Below are 18,681 nucleotides of genomic sequence, written 5' to 3' on the forward strand. Positions count from 1 at the left end.
CCTTTTCCCCTCCCCTTTTCCCTCCCTTTCTCATCTCCCTTTTCCTCCCATTTTCCTCCATTTTTCTTCCTTTTTTTCCCCTCCATTTTTTCCTTTTTCCTTTCACCTTGGCTGAGGCAGCACATGTGAGGCTCCAGGAATTCCTGCTGGGAACTGCAGCCCATTTGCTGAGGTATTTGGGGGTTTTTATCAGGAATATTCATTCCTCTCCTTTGGATTTGCCTGCAGAGTCTGTGTAGATTAAAGCAGCCCTGAGAGCTGGTTTTATTCACATGGAAGCCCATTCCTGTGAGATATCACCTGATTTGATGATCTGAGCCCCACCAGCTCTTCCTGGGGGGTTCCTGGCTGCTGTGAAATCTCCCACCCTCCTTCACCTTCCAAGGAATGTTTTTTTGGAAGCTGCTTCAGCCCTCAGAATATGAAGGAAAGCTTCTGGCAGGCTCAGGGGTTGCAGGGGGTGTTGCCTGCCCTGAATTGCTTTGGGATCACACCTAAAACATCCACTGTGGGTATTTTGTCCTGCTGAATCCATCTGCTGTGTGCTGGAGACATGGAGCATCCATAAGGATAAAGAGGAGAGGCCTAGAGCTTCCTTTTCCTTTTCCTCCAGCCTGCTAAACAGGGAATTCACAGCTGGGGAATCCTTCACCTCTGTGGGAACCTTCACTGCAGGGCTGCCAAGCTTTGTGTGTGAGTTTGGAATTGGAGTTGTCACTGCTGGACATTGCTGAGCTGCATCAAAGCCAGGAAAGCCCCCATGGCATCATCTCAGTGTGGGGCTCTGGGGGGTGTTGGCACCAAAATCTGGGTTTTGGAAGGTGAAACACCCTGGGGTGTGCAGAGGTCTTGGACACAGGGCTGGGAGTGGGGATGCTGCAGGGAGCTCTGTGACCTCCCCTCCTTGTCCCCATCTGTTCCATGTGCTTTTCCATGGCATCCCTGGGGCTGTCCCTGGCACAGGGGTGAGCAGAGCCCCCTGGCACGTGCCACCCCAGCTGTGCTGCTGCTGCCTGTGCCTGTCTCAGCTCCAGGCAGTTTAAACCTCTCACTTTCCACCAGGATTTAACTCAGCTGCTTAAAGCACGTCATCCTCTTTCACTCTTTAATGCTCTGTGTTTCAGCTCCAGGCAGGGTTTGTAAGCAGCCACAGACACACACAGGGAGCAAAACCTTTATTTTAAGTATTTCTTTTCTATCTCTGGGTCAGGCTTGGTGCTCAGTTTGGTGGGGTGTTCCTGTTTGGTGTTGTGCCAGCAGGAGTGTGGTGGGAGCTGCTGTGCTCAGGCTTCAGCTAAAACCCTCAAATCTGTCACTTCAGAGCTGCTCACATTTCCTGGCTGAATCTAAAGCAATTTGAGCCACAATGCTGGTGGTTTTCCCAGCTGCTCTGATAAGGTACTGGGAATGAATGGGAATGAAGAAAATGATCCCAAGCCACCTCCAGCCTGGCCTTGGACACTGCCAGAGAACAATTCCTGCCCAATATCCCATCCAGCCCTGCCCTCTGGCAGTGGGAGCCATTCCCTGTGTCCTGTCCCTCCATCCCTTGTCCCCAGTCCCTCTGCAGCTCTCCTGGAGCCCCTTTAGGCCCTGGAAGGGGCTCTGAGGTGTCCCTGGATCCTTCTCTTCTCCAGGTGAGCACCCCCAGCTCTCCCAGGTGTTTGGGGTGCAGAGCAGAGGGGCTCCAGCTCCACTGCTGGGTGATGCTTGGTGAGAGGAGCAGTCCAGGGGCTGTGGGGACCAGGCAGGCACAGCAGATATTCCTGTTTTCTGTCCTGTGGGTTCTTCAGAGTGTCAGCAGCCACTCACCCTGGTGGTTGTGTCTCAGCTGGTAATGGTGATTTTAAGCCTGAACAGCAGATACAGGCATGTTTGGATCAGCACAGACACTGGCACAGCCTCAGACCTCTTCACTGTGTGGCTTTTGTTGTTTGTGCCCATAATGGGTTGGGAAGTTTTCAGAACCATTTCCCCTCATCTCCCCCTGCCCACAGCCCAGTGTTTATACATTAGTGGCCATTCTGCATAAAGCAGAAGCTGCACTGGGGTGGGTGAGGTGGCACTGCCTGCTGGGCACTGGCACAAGGGTCTGAATCCCTCCCTGGTCCTGAGGAGCTGAAAACCACAGAAACTGAAATTCAGAGTGTGTCATGCTCATCCCTTATCAAGTCTGGTTAAATGTCACTTGCCTTTCTGTTATCTCAGTACACAGATAAGAAATGAAGCAGCAGCTTTTGAGCTCCAGGCAGCTGCCAGATGCATTCACTGGAACCCACACATTCCTATGAGTTGTTTTTATTAGTCTAAAATACCTTTGTTTAACATACAAGAAACCTGACTCACCCAAGATGATGAGTGCCATGTGAGTTTAGGAGGTCTGTCTGCCAAAAAAAGTGCTCTAGAAAACTGGAGAAGGTGCTTGTGTTGTCTTCTCCCATTCACAGAATCTCAGGTTGGCTTGGAAAAGAGCTCTGAGATTGAGTCCTGTGACCCATCCCAGAGCACTGAGTGCCTCATCCTGGCTTTCCTTGGACACCCCCAGGGATGGGGACTCCAGACCTCTCTGGGCAGCCCCTGCCCATGCCTGGCCACCCTTTCTGGGAAGAAATTCCTGCTGCTGTCCAGCTTGAGCTGGAGTCAGCTGGCAGGTGGGCAGGGCTGTGCCTTGGGGGATTTGGGTTTCCTCCAGAGGCACAGCCTGGAATTCAGTGACAGGGATCAGCAGGAGCTGTGCCAGGGGAGGTTCAGGTTGGATTTTGGGAAAGGTTCTTCCCCAGAGGGTGCTGGCACTGCCCAGGCTGCCCAGGGAATGGGCACAGCCCTGAGGCTGCCAGAGCTCCAGGAGAGTTTGGGCAGGGATCACAGGGTGGGATTGTTGGGGTGTCTGTGCCAGGGCTGGGAGTGGATGATCCTTGTGGGTTCCTGCCCACTCAGGATATTCTGTGATTCCATGGTTTGATGGTCTCAGCCCTGTGGGTTCCTCCATGCCAGTGGAATTCTTGCTGCTCTTGGACACATGGGTGAACAGCTCTAAGTGTGGTGTAGATGTGATTTTCCTATAGAAACACACACCTGGCTTTCAGAAAACCAGAAAGAATTCAAACCAAGCCCCCAGTGCTGCTGCAGGGTGGGCAGGGCAGCTCTGAGCTAAATGCCTGGACTGGGGGCTGAGTCTCTTTTGACACCTGAGGTTTCCTCCTGTGAAAGGAGAGATTTGGTGATTCACCAGCTCCTTCCCCAAGAACAAACTGAAACCCCAGTGAGTCAAAAGAGCTGCACAAATCCAGCCCTGGAGACTCCCTGCTGTGCATCAGGAGGAGGAGGAGGATGTGTGTGGCAGGGTGAGGCAGCTTTGGGGCATGGAGCTCACCCTGCAATTCCTCTCTCACCTCCCCTGCTTCCTCCTGGGATTGTTCCTCAGCTGAAGCACATGGTGCAAAATTAGACAAAGGTGCCTCAAAAGCTCCTAAAACAAAGGAGAAATGTCTGGTTGCCTGAGCTTGAGAAGCACCTGCTGTAAAGGATTCTCTGCTCATGGCAGACTGGAAGGAAGGAACCAAAGGCACTTGAGACACTTGGGCCCTGTGGTTTTGCCCTGTTTCACTTTGAAGAGCATCCTCAGAGTGCCCCTTGCTCTGTGTGTGTGCTGCTCCAGCACCCCCATCCCAACCCTGGCCAGCTGATGTGATTCCCTCCCCCTCAGGCATTGTCTAATTGGGAAAATGTTTCTATTATACAGCCTAAATTTGTACCATGGAGCAGTTCATTATCACTGAATCCCCTTAATTGGGCCCTCCTACCAGGCAGCCTATTACAGTTTCCCAATTAAGGCAGGACCTCTTTAAAAACTCATAAAAATAAACAAATCCCTGGCAAAGCAGGCTCATGTTGCAGGAGACACTGCCCAAAATGCTACTTCAAGGCTAAGCAATAGTTTCAACACCAACCAAGTCCTAATTAACCCCTTTGTACTGATTACATATTCCCTTCAAGGAGAACAGACACAGTTTGGGGTCAGCTCAAGAAATTCACTGTTGCTTGTTCAAGTCTTTCTGATAAAGAGGAAGAAGTTGGTTACAAGGTGTTTCTGTGCTGTTTCCTGCAGGATTCCATCAGTAATGCTGCTTTTGTTGGTTGTAGGTAAAGGAGCTCACAAAATACCTGGATCCCAGTGGATTGGGAGTTATCAGCTTTGAAGATTTCCATCGGGGGATCAGAGCCATCAGAAATGGAGGTGAGTTTCCTGCTGTGCTGTGGTGAGGATGGGGGCAGAATAAATTTAACACCACACTTGAGCTGAGAAGCTGCTTGGGGAAAACCATCTGGGTTTGGTTTTCTGAGAGTTACCCAGCTCTGTGCTGGGTGGAGGGGAAGGGGGAGAGGTTGGGGACTTTTAATAAGGGTTGTAAAAGGTGCTGCAGCAGTCGTGCTGGTGGTTCCATGTTTTGTTGTTTATCAGGAAAATTCCTTCCTATAAAGAAATGTCACTGGGAAATCCCTTCTGCTGGGTTTTTGGGGGGTTGTTGCTCTGATGGAGTAGCTGCCATGCTGCTGGAGGTGTCTGTGCTGCTGGCTGGAACATCTTCCAAACTGATTCCAAACTGAGCTTGGAATCAAGGAATGGTTTGGGTTGGAGGGGACCTTAACACTCACCTCCTCCCACCCCCTGCCATGGGAAGGGACTCCTGCCACTGGAATGGAAATCACCATGCATTTACTAATTTATTAATGAATTTACCAATGCATTTATAACCTCACTCCAACTGTTTGGAGGATCAATGTGCTCAGATGGTTTTTAGAAAGCAGCACATTAAACCAGCACTTTGAACTCCCTGAGTAGAGTCAGGATGATCAAACAGTCCCCACGTGGCTCCTGGGGGCTTTTTGCATGTTCTTCCAGAGCAGTAGCTGGGTGAAATGTGAAGTATTTTTCTGGCTGCAGAAAAGGTGTTGTTTTTTCAGTTTGGGATTTCTCTCAGAGTGTCAGAGGGTCATTTTGGGCCAGGCATGTTGTTATGGGCAGGGTGTGAGAAATCTGGGAGGCTCCCTGCTGAGCTGCTGGAGTTCTGAAATGTGAATTATCATCCTTGCACAATAGTCAGCCCTGCTCAGAGATGCTTATCTGGAATTTCAGCCCTGCTCAGTGTGGCCCTGCTGCCAGCCCTGCACACAGAGTGCTGTAAGGATGGGAAAGCACCATCCTTCCCACACAAACTGTGCTGTTCCAGGACTAAAAACCCCTCAATGCAAGGTTTTCTCCTGTTCTTCTGCCAGTTGTCCATCCCTCCTCCTTCTCCCCAGTCCCACCCCATTTTATTTATTTACCATGAGGCTGGGGAGCTGCCCCTGGATCCCTGGCAGTGTCCAAGGGCAGGCTGGACAGGGCTTGGAGCAGCCTGGGACAGTGGGAGGTGTTGGGGTTGGAATGGGATGAGCTTTGAGCCCCCTTCCCACCCCAGGATTATTTGAGCTCAGCACTGCAGTGTTTTATGGCAGCTCCCAAGTTTCCTGGTGTAGCCTGACCAGTTCCCAGCTGCCAGGAAGCAGGAGGAACTGCAGCACACTATTAATTTGTAATAAATTGCCATTGGAGTAGAGCATTTGTGAAAGCCCAGGCTCGTGTTTCTCCTCAATAATTCATCACTTTGGTATTGTGTTCTATTAATTGAATGGGAAAAGCAGATCCAGGCAGAGCTTTTAGGGTCTCTATTTATTAAATTTGAAAGAGATTGATATGTGTTTATTACAGTGGTTAGGAAGGGCTGAGCTCTCTAACAAGACATGGCATTAAATGGTTATAAAAGAAGCCCAGGGCAGGGAGCAGAGGAGCCTCACAGCTGAGCATTGCTCACATTGAAGGGATCTCAAGGATTTGCTGCTGCTCTTGAGACAGTCAATATTGATCATCCCTTTGTAACCAAAGCAGAGGTCATGCTGCTGCTGGGTGTCCCTTTTAACATGGTTTGTTAATTAGCCAGGACTATTTTTAGCCAGGGAATGCTCTGTTGGATTTCTTGGTGCTCTGTAATTCTTGGGTCACTCACAGAAGTGAGAGCTGCTGTCAGCTTGGACCTTTTGGTGTGTGTGTTAGTGCAGGGTTTATTTCTGAGTATGTCCCACATTTCTCTCCCTCTCCCTCTCTGGAGAATTCCCTTAGGAGAGCAGCTGGGATTTACCTGGAGCCTGGCAAACTGAAGGTGCAGCTACAAGCCCAGCCACGTTTCCTCCATCAGCTGCATTTCTCCCAGCTGCTTTCATGTCCACTTGGCCTTGACCTGCAGGATGCTCCCTGTCCTGTCCTGTGCCTGGGGCATGTCCCAGGCTGAGGAACAGGCTGATCCAGGGCTGCTGGTGCAAGAGCCACTGAAGCCCTCCACAGAGCCCCAGTGCCACCTCCCCATGCCATGGGCCAGCTCTGCAAGTGGCTGAGCTCTGTTCTCAGGGACTCTGGGGACAGAGGTGCTGCTGGGACAGGTTCAGCTCCCTGTGGCTGCTGGGATCCCCTGCTCCTTCCCTGCCCCACAAGGAGTGGCTTCCCTGCTTTTGAAATCCATGTGAATGGTGCCTGAGTGACTGGCCAGTCTGCACAGCAGAGGGGGATCCAATGCTGGCAGCTTGTCAGGGGGCAGAAATAACTCTGAAAAGTGGAATTTTACAGCCTTGGATTGTAAAACTTGAGAAACTGATAATGGAGGGAAGGCGGTAATGAAGGAGATGCTTTAAAAAGGTGGTTTTTGAGGCCTGGAGGATTCTCAGCCAGAGGAAGACCTGGTGCATCAGTGAGATCCAAGGGAAGGAGCCAGGTGACTGCTGCAGCCATCACAGTGAGGAGCTCAGCCCATGCAGGATCTCCTCAGGGAGAAACAGCAAGCAGGGATTGCATGGCAGCCCCTTGGAAAACTCAGCCTGTTTGTGTGGCAAGGAGCTGCCCTGGGGTGGGGTCTGGAATCACAGGCAAGGAGCAGCTCTGCTGGAGGGGGAGGCTGGTGGCAGACAGGAAGGATGGGCTGATGCAGGCACATGAGCAGAGTCCTTCCCCTGTCAAGGCATTAAAACCTTTTAAGCTTTTTCTGTAGGGGTCTCTCAGCACTCAGCATGTTTGTGCTCACAAGGATGAGGAGCAAGGTGTGTCATTCACACACATCCTCGGAGCTAAAACATCTGTAACATCTGTCTTGGAGGGAGCAGCCTGCTGGGAAGGGGCTCTGGGAGATGCCCCTGCACACAGGGGGTTGCTGGAGCTGTCAGCCAGTTTGAGGCACTGCCAGGCAGGGAAAGGTGCATTCCTGGGGCTGCCAGCCTCATCCACCCTTCTGATCCCTGAACAGAGGGGCCCCTGTGCTCTGAGAACAGACAGTGCATCCACTGAGGGAGGGATGGGTGTGCCCAGGAGCTCAGGGGAGGGCCTGAGGATGGAAATAGTCACATCTTTTTTTTTATTGTTGTTTATTTTTTAAATGCTTCAACTAAAAACCCTTTGGATTTGGGAATGTGGAAAATCCAGCTCAAGAGCCAGCACCCAAACCTGGAAGCTCTGAGAGAATTCCTGTTTGCAAGGAGGAAGCCCTCCTTTGGAGGAGCTGGATCAGGAACCCACTGTGCCAAAGGAAAGATACTCCAGGGGCTGAATAAGAGGCTTGGAGCAGGAGAAACATCTTCAGCTCCCTAGAGCCACTTCCAAAGGCTGGCTGGAGGGAAAAGTGTGGAGCTGGGAAGCTGGAGCAGACAGGGCAGGATGCTGAATAGCAAATCCAGGGCTGGAGGGTCAGGCTGTGGCTCTGAGCCTGTGTGGGAGCATCACACCGTTCCTAATTGGAGCTGGCAGCAGTGGGAATTGCCATGGGGATGAGCCTTTGTGGGGCTGCAGCTCTGCCATCCCAGCAGCATCCCTGGGAGGATCTCAGGGCACATTTCCATGATTTCTGCAGCTGTGTCAAAGGTTGGTGAGCTCCTGATTCCTGAGAGGAATCAGGAAAATCATATCCAGCCCTTCTCCAAATGAAGGATGTGAGTGTTGGACCTTAAAGCTTAGAGGCAGGATCAGAATCAGGTCTGGGTTCCACATTCCCTGCTCCCACTGCTCTGGCTCTGGTGGTGCCTCTGCATCTGCCGGTGCTCAGATGCCACCTGGAAGCCACTCAGAGCCACTGGGCAGCACGTGGTGGCTGGGATGGGCTGCTGAGAGCCAGGCTGGCTGTCCTGGGGACCTGGATCCTGCTGGCTCCATGGGGCATTCCAAGGGCTTGGATATCCTGTAAGGCAGCCCCCATTTGCTTTGTGTGGAGGCTTTTTCTCCCCTTCTGTAGGATCTGCATTGCAGATGGTTTTTGCTACGCAAAAGGAAATCTTCCCTTGCCCAGGGATAATTCCAGAAGCCAAATCTTGCATTCCCTTGCTCTCCCAGCCCCGTGGTTGTTCCTGGGGCTGGCTGTGTGCATCCTCAGCACTCTCTGCCCCACCTGGCTGCTGGAAATGCAGTGGATTTGCAACAGGCCACTGCTGACACCTGAGCACTCCTCTCAGCGGGGGTGGCCAGGCCCTACTGAATATTCCAGGCTTTTGCTTTTTAAAAGGAAAGCCTTGCCCAAGGCTCAGCAGATGGAAGCAGAGCTCGTGTGCACGTTTGACTAAACTGGGTGAGTATCTGGCACCGGTTTGAGCACTTCCTACGTTCCCCTCGGATCTGCTGAGCCCTGGATTCATGCAGCACTGCTGCAGTGGGGACCTTGCTGCTGCTGCCTGTTCCTAACCCTGGGGAAACCACCATCCACAGGGACACAGCTCCTTTGATGGCTGAAGGTAGGACAGATGCCTCTTTGTGTACAGCTGGCATGCAGGGAATGGGGGCTGCTGTGAATGGGAAATCAAGATTGATTCACCAGCAAGAATAAAACCCAAATTGCTCTCATTATGTCTCTCCTTTTTTTTTTTGCCTTTGCATCTTGCTCTGCTCTGGCAGATCCATATGGATGTGCTATACATATTGCTGGTGGGGATAAGGGCTTTAGGAAGATGAGTGTTAATTCTGCCCCTGAAAGGAGTGGAGATTTAAATGGCTCTTTAAAATTTATATGGATACTTGAAAAAAATATAATCCCCGTGCTGTTCTTGGGAGCTCAGGGTTCTGCTCATCTCTGTGGTGCAGGAGGATGATTGTAGCACCAGGATTGTGCTTGTCAAGTTTGGGGTCCACGTGCTTGTCTGTGCCCCCTTCTGGGGCAGGGACAGGAGCAGCCAAGGATTTCTTGGAATTAATTTGGATTTTTTGTCGCTTGAAATAGTGGTGCTTAGAGGGTTGTATTGGAAACCACTGGGCCTGCACATAAAAATGTGTGGGGGCTTTACTGGGGTTCTTTAGCCTGGAGAAAAGGAGGCTCAGGGGGAACCTTCTGGCTCTGCACAACTCCCTGACAGGAGGGGACAGCCAGGTAAGGTTTGGGCTCTATTCCCAGGGAACAGGGACAGGATGAGAGGAAATGGCCTCAAGCTGTGCCAGGGGAGGGTCAGGTTGGACATCAGGAGGAATTTGCTCATGGAAAGGGTGGCCAGGCATTGGAGGGGGCTGTCTAGGTGGGTGTTGTAGTCCCCATCCCTGGAGGAGCCCAAGGAAAGGCTGGATGTGGCACTCAGGGCTCTGGGCTGGTGACAAGGTGGGCACTGGGCACAGATTGGAATTTATGATCTCAGAGGTCTTTCCAGACTCAGTGAATCTGGGATTCTGCTGCTGAGTCTGTGTAATTCTGTGCTCAGAAGGGAATGGGGAATTAGGAGTGTGAGGGATGGGGCTGAGCTGCTTTGGGGGTGCTCTGTGGTCACAAGGACCTGGGGTCTGTCTCCATCCCTCTCCTGAGGAGGGTTGGGTGTATCCAGGCACAGAGACCCCTCTGTGGGGAGCTGCAAACAGCAGGAGAACTGAGCAGGAGTGAATCCAGCCCAGCTGGAGGCTGTTCCAGGGAAGAGGAGGACACAGGTACAGCCCCAGGGCAGGTTGAGCTGGCTGCTCCTTTCCTCCAGCATCAGAAAAGTCCCTCTTCTGCTCCAGTAGCCCCAAAATGCTCCTGAGTGTGGAGAACTTTCTCCCCAGCTGTGCAGCCCCAGATCCAGCAGATCCTGGCTGCAGTGTGAGCAGGAGGCTTGGATGAGCAGGGGGCATTTTTTGTTCCCCTTGGAAGCTGGAGCAGTTGCTGGGAGAGCAGCTGGGAGTGGGACCCCAGATCACACTGTTCTCAAGCTCTCTTAAGTCACTGTCTCTGCTGTAATACAGACATAGAATCATTTAGGATGGAAAAATCCTTTAGAATAATTGAATCCAACCATTAATGCACTCTACCTAATACCAATATACTCAATAGCAATATACTACAGCATATACAATAGCAGTGTAGCAATAACAATATACTCAATATAATAATCTAATAACATTGGATGCTGATGGGGGGGGACACTTGTGGCTCAGCTGAGCAGTTTTTTTCACAGACATTTCTCTTTTGATTTCCATAAACACTTGTTTGTACTGAACTGATCAAAGTGGCAGCTGGGTGAAGGGTGACATGGGAAGGGAGGCTGCTCTGCTCAGGGTGCTCCATGGCTGGGAGGGAGCTGTGCCTCCCAAAAGCAGCCTGGCAGATGACATACTGCATTGACCTACTTTTGGGAGAGGCACTGGAGTGTTGGAGAGCTGTGTCTGTAGGCAGCTCTGGGATGAGAACAGCAAGGAATCGCTCCAACACGCTGCTGGAAAACTGCTGTGAAGGCTCCAGGCCCTGGGGGGGAATGGGAGATTGGCATGGGAATCTCTGCCCCTCTGAGAATTCCTTCTCTGGAATCTCTCTCCCTTTATGAATTCCTGCTTTGGAGCAGGAATATATCAGTATACCTGAGAAATCTGGCTGTGTCCAGTCACCGTCGTGGAGTGGAACAAGTCTGAACTGCAACCTGAGACTGAGGGATTTCTGGTTCAAAGCTGGGATCAAAGCTGGGATCAAATCCCCAAAGAATCAGTTGGTTCAGCATTCCTTGGGAGGGAAAAGCATGGCTGTGTAGCCAGATCTCCTGGAAATCAAAGCTAATTCCAGAGTGCAGAGACTTCCATGTGTCCTGAAGTGAAGGAAACCTGTGGTGGCTTTTTGACCCACCTGATAAAGACAAATCTGATGCCCAAAAGAAAGCAAATTTTCCTGGGAAAGGAGGATAAAACCCACTGCAGGGACTAGCTGTTTTCCCAGGAACATGAAAATGGGGAGCAGTACTTTATTGGAGCAGTTCTTAGCATGCTCTTCTATGGAGATGATGACTAAAGAGAAAACAGAGGCAGGTTCTGTTAAATAACATTTCTCCTCTCCCATCTGCTGCCTCAGCTTCTCCATTGCAGGATTCCCTTTCTGGGCCCTGTGTTTTCCTCCACATCTGGTGCTGGGAAGGCTTTTGGGAGCCGGGCTTGCCTGCGGTTTGGGGAGTGCGTGGGAGGAGGCTGGGCTGGGCTGGGCTGGGCTGGGTGGGTGTGGGGGGTGTTTGTGTCTTGTTTCCTGCATGTTGTGCTGTCTCAGGTTGGGATGTTAGTCCAGAGTGAGGGGCTGTCAATGCTTGCCCAGCCTGGGAAGGTGGGGAATGTGTCCTTCCTCCTCCAGGAGCACCTGGACAGGGATCAGGAGATGCCTGCCCCAGCCTGGCTGGGGGAAAGTGGAGCCCAGCACCCTGCAGAGCTGCCAGCTCGTTTCTCCTGAGGAATCCAGTCAATCCGGAGTTATTAACAAAGGGATAATTACTCACCTAGCATTTGTGCTCCTCCCTGCCCTGCTGTCACAGCCTGGGGGCTGCTGACTGCACTGGGTGACCTGGCACCCCTGTCACACTCTGGCAGGTTGATGTTTTTCTTCAGAGTGTTTTTGGACAGGAGTGGCTGCATGTGATGTGGATTTCCTGGGAAATCAGTGCTGATTGTGGGTGGGTGACCAGCAGGTTCCAGTGGGCATCCACACATTGGGAAAATACAATTTTCCCAATTCTCTGGTGTTCTGGCTGAGCACAGCTCGCATTACCTCACTCCCATTCTGCCCCTCCTGGGCTTGTCCATGTGTTCCTCAATGTCTTTCTCCTTCCTGATTGTCTTTTCCAGGCACTTACAGTCCAAACTGCTCCTGTAAATCACTGGGCAGTTTATTCCTCCTTAGAATAGGAAGGACTTCTGCTAACGAGGCAATAGAAATTTTTATTAATGTAGTTAATAATTATGGAGAGCTCAGCAGAGATGATAAATAAAAACAGCCCTGATGAGAAGCTGGGCAATGCCTTGTGTGGATCTCATTTCTGTGTTTGGAATTGATGATCTTGGAGGTCTTCTCCAACCTGAGCAATTCTGTTTGTCACCTCTCAGCCCCTCGGTGCCTTCCTTGTACTCTGGATTGAAAAGGTCCAATTTCTCCCTGTGCTCCTTTCCCTGCAGGAGAGTGGTCAGGCTGGAAAAAGGATCAAAACCCAATTTTACAGGATCCCCCTCCATGATGTTGTTTTATTATGGGTAATGTTTCCTATCCAGAAGCCAGTTGGAGCAAAAGCACTTTAAAGAATTCATCTCCCTTCTCCTTCAGTGGGACATGGTTTGGCTCTGTTTCCAAGGGATTTTCTGGCAATGTTGGAGTTAGGGGGAGAAGCAGGGAAGGGGATTCAAATGTGCCATCAGGAGTATTTTTCTGTTACTCTGCATAGCTTTTAAGGGATTTTGGAGGGCACAGGGGCTGCTGGACCCTCCCTGTAACATACAGGACGTCCATAAGCAGCACAATCATCATTTCCAAGAGATGGCTCAGGTCTGTGGAGCACCACCTTGGGGAGGATTCTTCCTCAGGTGTAGTTTAGTACCTTTCTTCTTATGTATTTCCTGTCCCCAATTTCCCCTAAGCCCAGGCTGGATTCTGGTCAGGACCTAGAGGGCAACTCTGAAATCAGAGGCTTTATAAATAACTTTATAAATCATTTTCATTGGTGATTTACAGCTCTGCTGTTGAGATTAGAGCCTAGGCTGGAGCAGGGGGTGTCTGCAGTCCTTGCCCAGGCTCACAGCTCTCCTGTTCCTGTCTTTTCCAGAGGCAGGTGGGTGGTTCTGGTCCAGACCACTTCCCAGGGCTCAGTGACAGCTTTGGAGAGACTTGGCATTAACTGTGGTCAGTTTTTGGTGTGGCTAGTGGAGGGCAGAAGTGGCAAGTGAGATCTGACTAACAAATCCTAGTGCCTGCATATTGATGGAAGTGCTGAAGGTGTTGAAAGTGTTTCCTTTAATCCTTTTGGTCTGGAAGCTGTGCCTGGACCCACACAGGCATTGCTGTATAATGAAATTCAGCCATGCTTGGAGGTAAGAACATCATGAGCTTTTCCTAGGCCTAGGGTTGGAAGCTCTGAGCTGGGGAGGATTGAACAGGGTTTAACTCTTATCCTGATTTCTCCATGTGGGAGCTTTGAGCTGAAAGGCTGAAGCCTTCAGGATGGGGTGGTGGCATCCAGTCAGTCCCAGCCTGTGGAACTGCCTGGTTTCTGCCTCTGCTGTTTGGGGTGTCACGACCTCTGGTCCATTTGAGCTCCTGACTTAGGGTTCTCTTTAATTTTATTTTGCTTGTGGGACAATCTTATCTAAAAGGTGCTACTCATCCTCTGTGAGCTCCCAGGTGTGGAGCATCTCAAGGAGTTTGTGCCTCAGGGTTCTCAGGCCCTTGACAGGAGAGTGGCCACTGGGTGTCCCCAAGGTTGTGTCAGCACTGATGTGCTCCTGGAAGCTGACTTGGGATGTTCTGCTGGTTCATCCTTCCATGAGCTCCTTCAACAGGTCCTGCCTCAGCCTCTCCACAGAGCAGGGAGTTTAGGGACATGGGGTAGTGGTGAGTTAGTGGTTGGACTTGATGGAGCTTTTCCAGCTTTAATGATTCTGTGATCTCTGTCTAAAAAATCCAGCTTAGTTTCCAGAAGTGTAGAGATTTGGAAGTAGGAGTGAAGGAGCTAGAGGACATCAGGAGGTCTCTCCAGCAGCAAGCCTTTGTTCCTGGCTGGCACAAGCCTGCAGGAATCTGAGCTGGTCTTGGTGACTGGCACACACTGAAGAGGCCACTCAGATTGCTGGGAATTAAAAATGAGATCCCATGTGTTAAACTCAGCACGAATTCCAGGTGTTAAAGTCAGCACAAATTCCAGGTGTTAAAGTCAGCACAAATTCCAGGAGTCAGTGGTGGCCTCCTGGTCCATCTCTGGGCAGAGGCAGTGATGCTCACTGGGCCTCTGAGATGAAGGGAAGGCAGCTGGATCTGGGATTCCAAAGGGTTTGGATGCCATGGAGTGAATTCCTTTCCCAGTGGCTTTCCCTGGTGAGCCTGAGGGAGGCTGCAGAGCCTGTGCTATAGGAAGAGGATCAAAAGGAATGTGTGATGAGCCCCAGTCAGTGAGCAGTGATGCTCAGGAAATGAGGGACTGCTGAAGAGCTTTAGCCAGGGTTGTGTAAGCAACCTTAATTCTGCCACTGCCTCCCTGGGAGCCTGGGCTGCTGCTTGCTCCATCCCCTGTGGCATTTTGGGTTGGGAAATGATAGTTTGCAGTAAGTGCTCCTGCTCCTTTGGCCCATCTCCAGGGGAAGATGAGCTGTGGGGAAAGCAGAGAGCAGAAAGCTGCTCTTTTATGGGAGCATCAGATTATAAATGTACTCCTGGGCCACTCTGGGGAAGGAAAAGCTGGGTGAGTGGGATTGGGGCTGGCTTTATCCCACAGGGATCACACCACATGTGCTTAAGCACAGGACCCTGAGTGCCTCTGGAAATACTGGATAGTGGCTTCCCCTGTGCAGGATCCTCCTAAATTCATGCAATTTTTAAATACTTGGCTGTTTGTCTCTTGTTTTCCTGCAGCATTCCCAGTAAGGCAGCTGGATTTATATCACTTGTTCTCCCTTAAGCCAGCCAGAGCTTTGTCCTGCTCATTTTTGGGGTCTGTTTTATTCTGTGCCATTCAGGCAGGTTCCAAGCCTTATTCCCACACTGAAAAATGCAGGTCTGTGAGCTCACATAATCCATCCTGGTGGAATCCCTCAGAGTTGGAGGCTCTGTGGCTTGCAGCAGTGTGTAATGCTCCTGAAAGGCTGTTTTTCTAGGTCACTCCTATATGATAAAACTGGCTCTGTGTGACCCATGTGCCACTGCTGTACCCACAGCCCTTCACTCAAGGTGCCTTTCCACAGCAGTCCTGCCTTCTGGAAGCAGTTTTTAGAATCTATTTCAGGAGCTTTATCCCAGAACTGCTGTTCCTGAGGGTTCCTGGGAGAGCCCAGGTGACTCTGGCACACCTGAGATATGGGAAGAGGTTTCATCCACCCCCATGGAGAGCTCATGGAATTATTTAGGTTGGGAAAACCCTCTGAGATCACGGAGTCCAACCATTCCCCCAGCACTGCCAAGGCCATCACTGACCCATGTCCCCAAAGTGCCACATCCACATGGCTTTTAAATGGTGGCTTCTAGTGACAGGACAAGAGGAAACAGCCTCAAGTTGTGCCAGGGGAGGTTTAGCTTGGATATTGGGAATATTCTTTCCTGGTCAGGCACTGGCACAGCTGCCCAGAGCAGTGGTGAGTCCCCATCCCTGCAGGGATTTAAAAGCCTTGTGGATGTGGCAGCTGGGGACATATGCCAGTGGTGGCCTTGGCAGTGCTGGGGGAATGACTGGACTTGATAACCTTAGAGGCTTTTCCAACCTGATTGATTCCATGATTCTGTGATGGTTTAGCAATAAGGCTGCCTGGAAGGTCTCTCAGAGCCTGATTTTTTACCTTTAAGGTTTTTGGATATTTATGGATGTGACTGGAGTGGCAGTGGGAGTGATGGATAGAGCTGGAAGTGCAGCAGAAGCTGGTCATGGCACTCAGAGGACAGAAGGCAGTGCCTGATGCCACCCCCAGCCCTGGGCAAAAGCTTGGGTTTGGGCAGAGCAGGGCAGAGGCGACTCCAGGTGTTGTGACCACATCAGCTCTCAGTGAGGAAGAGGGAAAGACAAACCAGGGATGGGTGTAAGCAAGGAAAGGCTGTTTGTGCTGTGAGGGGCAGGGAGAAGGGGATGTGAAGCAGAGCAGGGCTCAGCTGGGGCTTTGATGTCCATGGGGAGAGCAGAGGGAATGCGAGGGTCTGAGCTCAGCCTGTGCCGTGGATTGGGGCTGTTCAGTGCTGCTGCTGGTGGCCCACAGCCATCCCTGGCTCTGCTCCTGGTTTGGGGGGAGCAAACCCCTCCAGCTGTCACCCTGTGGCTCCCTCTGCACCTGGGGACAGTGCTCTCCACATGGGGAGTGCCACTCCTCACCAAAGGCCTTCGATTTTTTGGCTCCCAGGGTTTTTTTGGCTCTTTTGGCCAGGAATTTGCAAGCTTGATGCAGGCTATTGTGCTGGCAGACTTGCAGGCAGGCTCTCCATGGCAACTCTCCCTATACACAAAGCACCATATGGCTTTTTTTGGAGGGGGAGGGAATGAATCCAGCAGGAAAATCAACCTTTGTTTGTGGTGCTGTTTGTCTTTGCTCTCTGTGACACGTGGGGAGGTGGAAGTGTGGAGTGCTGGCTCCTGAGCATGGCTTGTGCTGGCCATGCCACTACTCAGATGGCCTCTCCTGGATTTTTACCCTGGAATTTGCTGTGAAAATAAACCCATGGTGCACAGAGACCCCCTCTCTGGGCTGGGCTCTCTGCACACAATGGAGCAACAAGGATCCTGTTCATCCCCACCATGTTCATTCCCAAAGGGCTGGGAAGGCTCCAGAGCCTTGGTTTGGGCAGGAGGCAGGTGATGGGTGCAGGAGCTGCCTGTGCCTGTGCTCTGCCCACGCTTCACACCCCTGATTCCAAAGGAAGCTTTCACTTCTCTGCAAATCCTCCCTTTTCAAGCCCCTCTGGAAGGAATGAGGAGAATAAATATCTGTGTCTGTAGAAGAGTAGGAAGTGTTTGTGTGTCTGCTTGGAGGGGGAGGGAAAGAAATGATGTGGGAATGAGGAGAAGGGAGAAGCCTGTGCCTTTGGGATGTGGTTCCAGGGCTGCTGTGGGATGGCAGCAGGATCACTGGAGGTGGCCTGGAGCTGACACTGCCTGGGTGTGCTGCCTGTCCCCTCTGGGTGCTGTGACACAAGCTGCCTTCCAGGAGCACTGTTTGGTTTTGGTTTTGCCCCCAGGCATGGCACCCACTGAGGTGAGCAGTCACTGTCCCCATCCTGTCCCTGGTGTCAGCCAGGAGGCTCAAATCTCAGAATTGCACCAGGTATAATTAATGGGAAAACTGATTGTAGGCTCAGGCTCATGGGTGGAGCTGGTGGGGGCAGAGGGACGTTTGAGGAGAGGGACAATGCCATCTTCAGATGATAGAATCACTAAGATTGGAAAAGACCTCCAAGGTCATCAAGATCCTCCTGTTCTCCCCCAACAGTCAGAGCAGGAGGTGGCCTTGCCCAGGCAGCATTTCCAGGTGTATCCCATGGCCTTGCTCTGGCTCAGCAGCTGGAAAAGAGCTCGGAGCAGCACCAGTGCTGCTGCCATAGTGGGACAGCAGTGGGACATTGAAGTGCTAAGCTGTGAGCAAGAGCACCTTCCCCCTGCTGCAGCCCTGGCCCTGTGGAGCACAGCATGGGTCTGGTTCTGGAACAGCACTTTGGGTTATTCCTGGGGTGGATTCACAGCCTGGGAGCCCCAGGAGAGGGGAAGGATCATTTCTTGGTGCTTCGTGTTCAACTTCTCCCACCCCAGGGAACCTCTCTGGTTGTTGTCTCCAGCATCTCCTGGTGGCTCCAGTGGCTCCTGGTGGCTCCAGTGGCTCCTGGTGGCTCCAGCATCTCCTGGGTGCCCACCTGTGTCTGCATTTAGTGGCCAGCTGAGGGGCCCCGGGATGGTTCAGGTGGGAGGTGCTGCTGCAGGCCTGTGCCCTCAGTTCATCCTCAGCCCTAATCAGAGATTCTCAGAATGCTTTGAATTGAGAGGGATCATAAAGTTCATCTCATTCCATGGGCAGGGACACCTCCCACTGTCCCAGGTTGCTCCAAGCCCCATCCATTCTGGCCTTGGGCACTGCCAGGGATCCAGGGGCAGCCACAGCTGCTCTGGGCACCCTGTGCCAGGGCCTGCCCACCCTCCCAGGGAACAATTCCTGCCCAATATCCCATCCAGCCCTGCCCTCTGGCAGTGGGAGCCATTCCCTGTGTCCTGTCCCTCCATCCCTTGTCCCCAGTCCCTCTGCAGCTCTCCTGGAGCCCCTTTAGGCCCTGAAAGGGGCTCTGAGGTGTCCCTTGAGCCTTCTCTTCTCCAGGTGAGCACCCCCAGTGCCCTGACCAACCCCTAATCCCTTGACCTTTTACCAGATATATTAAATGATGACAATGTGATTCCTTAATGAAAAATGGCCTTTGTTGATACCTGGAGAGGTCCCCAAAGCAGGAGCTCTGCCAGTGCCTCTGGACGAGGCTGGGCAGCTGCAGCAGGACAAGCCTGTGCCCCTTTGTGGGGCTGGCCTGGGGCTGTGAAGGGCACAGAGAGGTGTCCCCTGTCCCTCCCAAATGGCTGTGCGCTCCCTGGGGCACGGGCCCTGCCGCAGCCACGGCAGGTCGGGCCGTGTGGGCTGCGGCCCGAGGTTACTGTGGGGCTGCAGCACCGGTTGGTGCTCCCGGCCGGCACCAGGCC

The 18,681-nt window shown here is 52.0% G+C and overlaps 1 protein-coding gene across 2 annotated transcripts in view; it reads left to right on the top strand.

Moving 5' to 3' along the window:
* The window catches only part of RAB11FIP3 (RAB11 family interacting protein 3), a 71,665-nt gene that overhangs the window by 13,076 nt on the left and 39,908 nt on the right, over positions 1-18,681 (top strand). For both annotated transcript variants that reach the window (XM_056503071.1, XM_056503072.1), the window contains exon 2: positions 4,144-4,237. In XM_056503071.1, the coding sequence (XP_056359046.1) occupies positions 4,144-4,237 (94 nt within the window). The remainder of the gene's footprint in view (positions 1-4,143; positions 4,238-18,681) is intronic.

Source organism: Oenanthe melanoleuca, chromosome 14 (assembly GCF_029582105.1).
Source record: "Oenanthe melanoleuca isolate GR-GAL-2019-014 chromosome 14, OMel1.0, whole genome shotgun sequence".
Taxonomy (NCBI): domain Eukaryota; kingdom Metazoa; phylum Chordata; class Aves; order Passeriformes; family Muscicapidae; genus Oenanthe; species Oenanthe melanoleuca.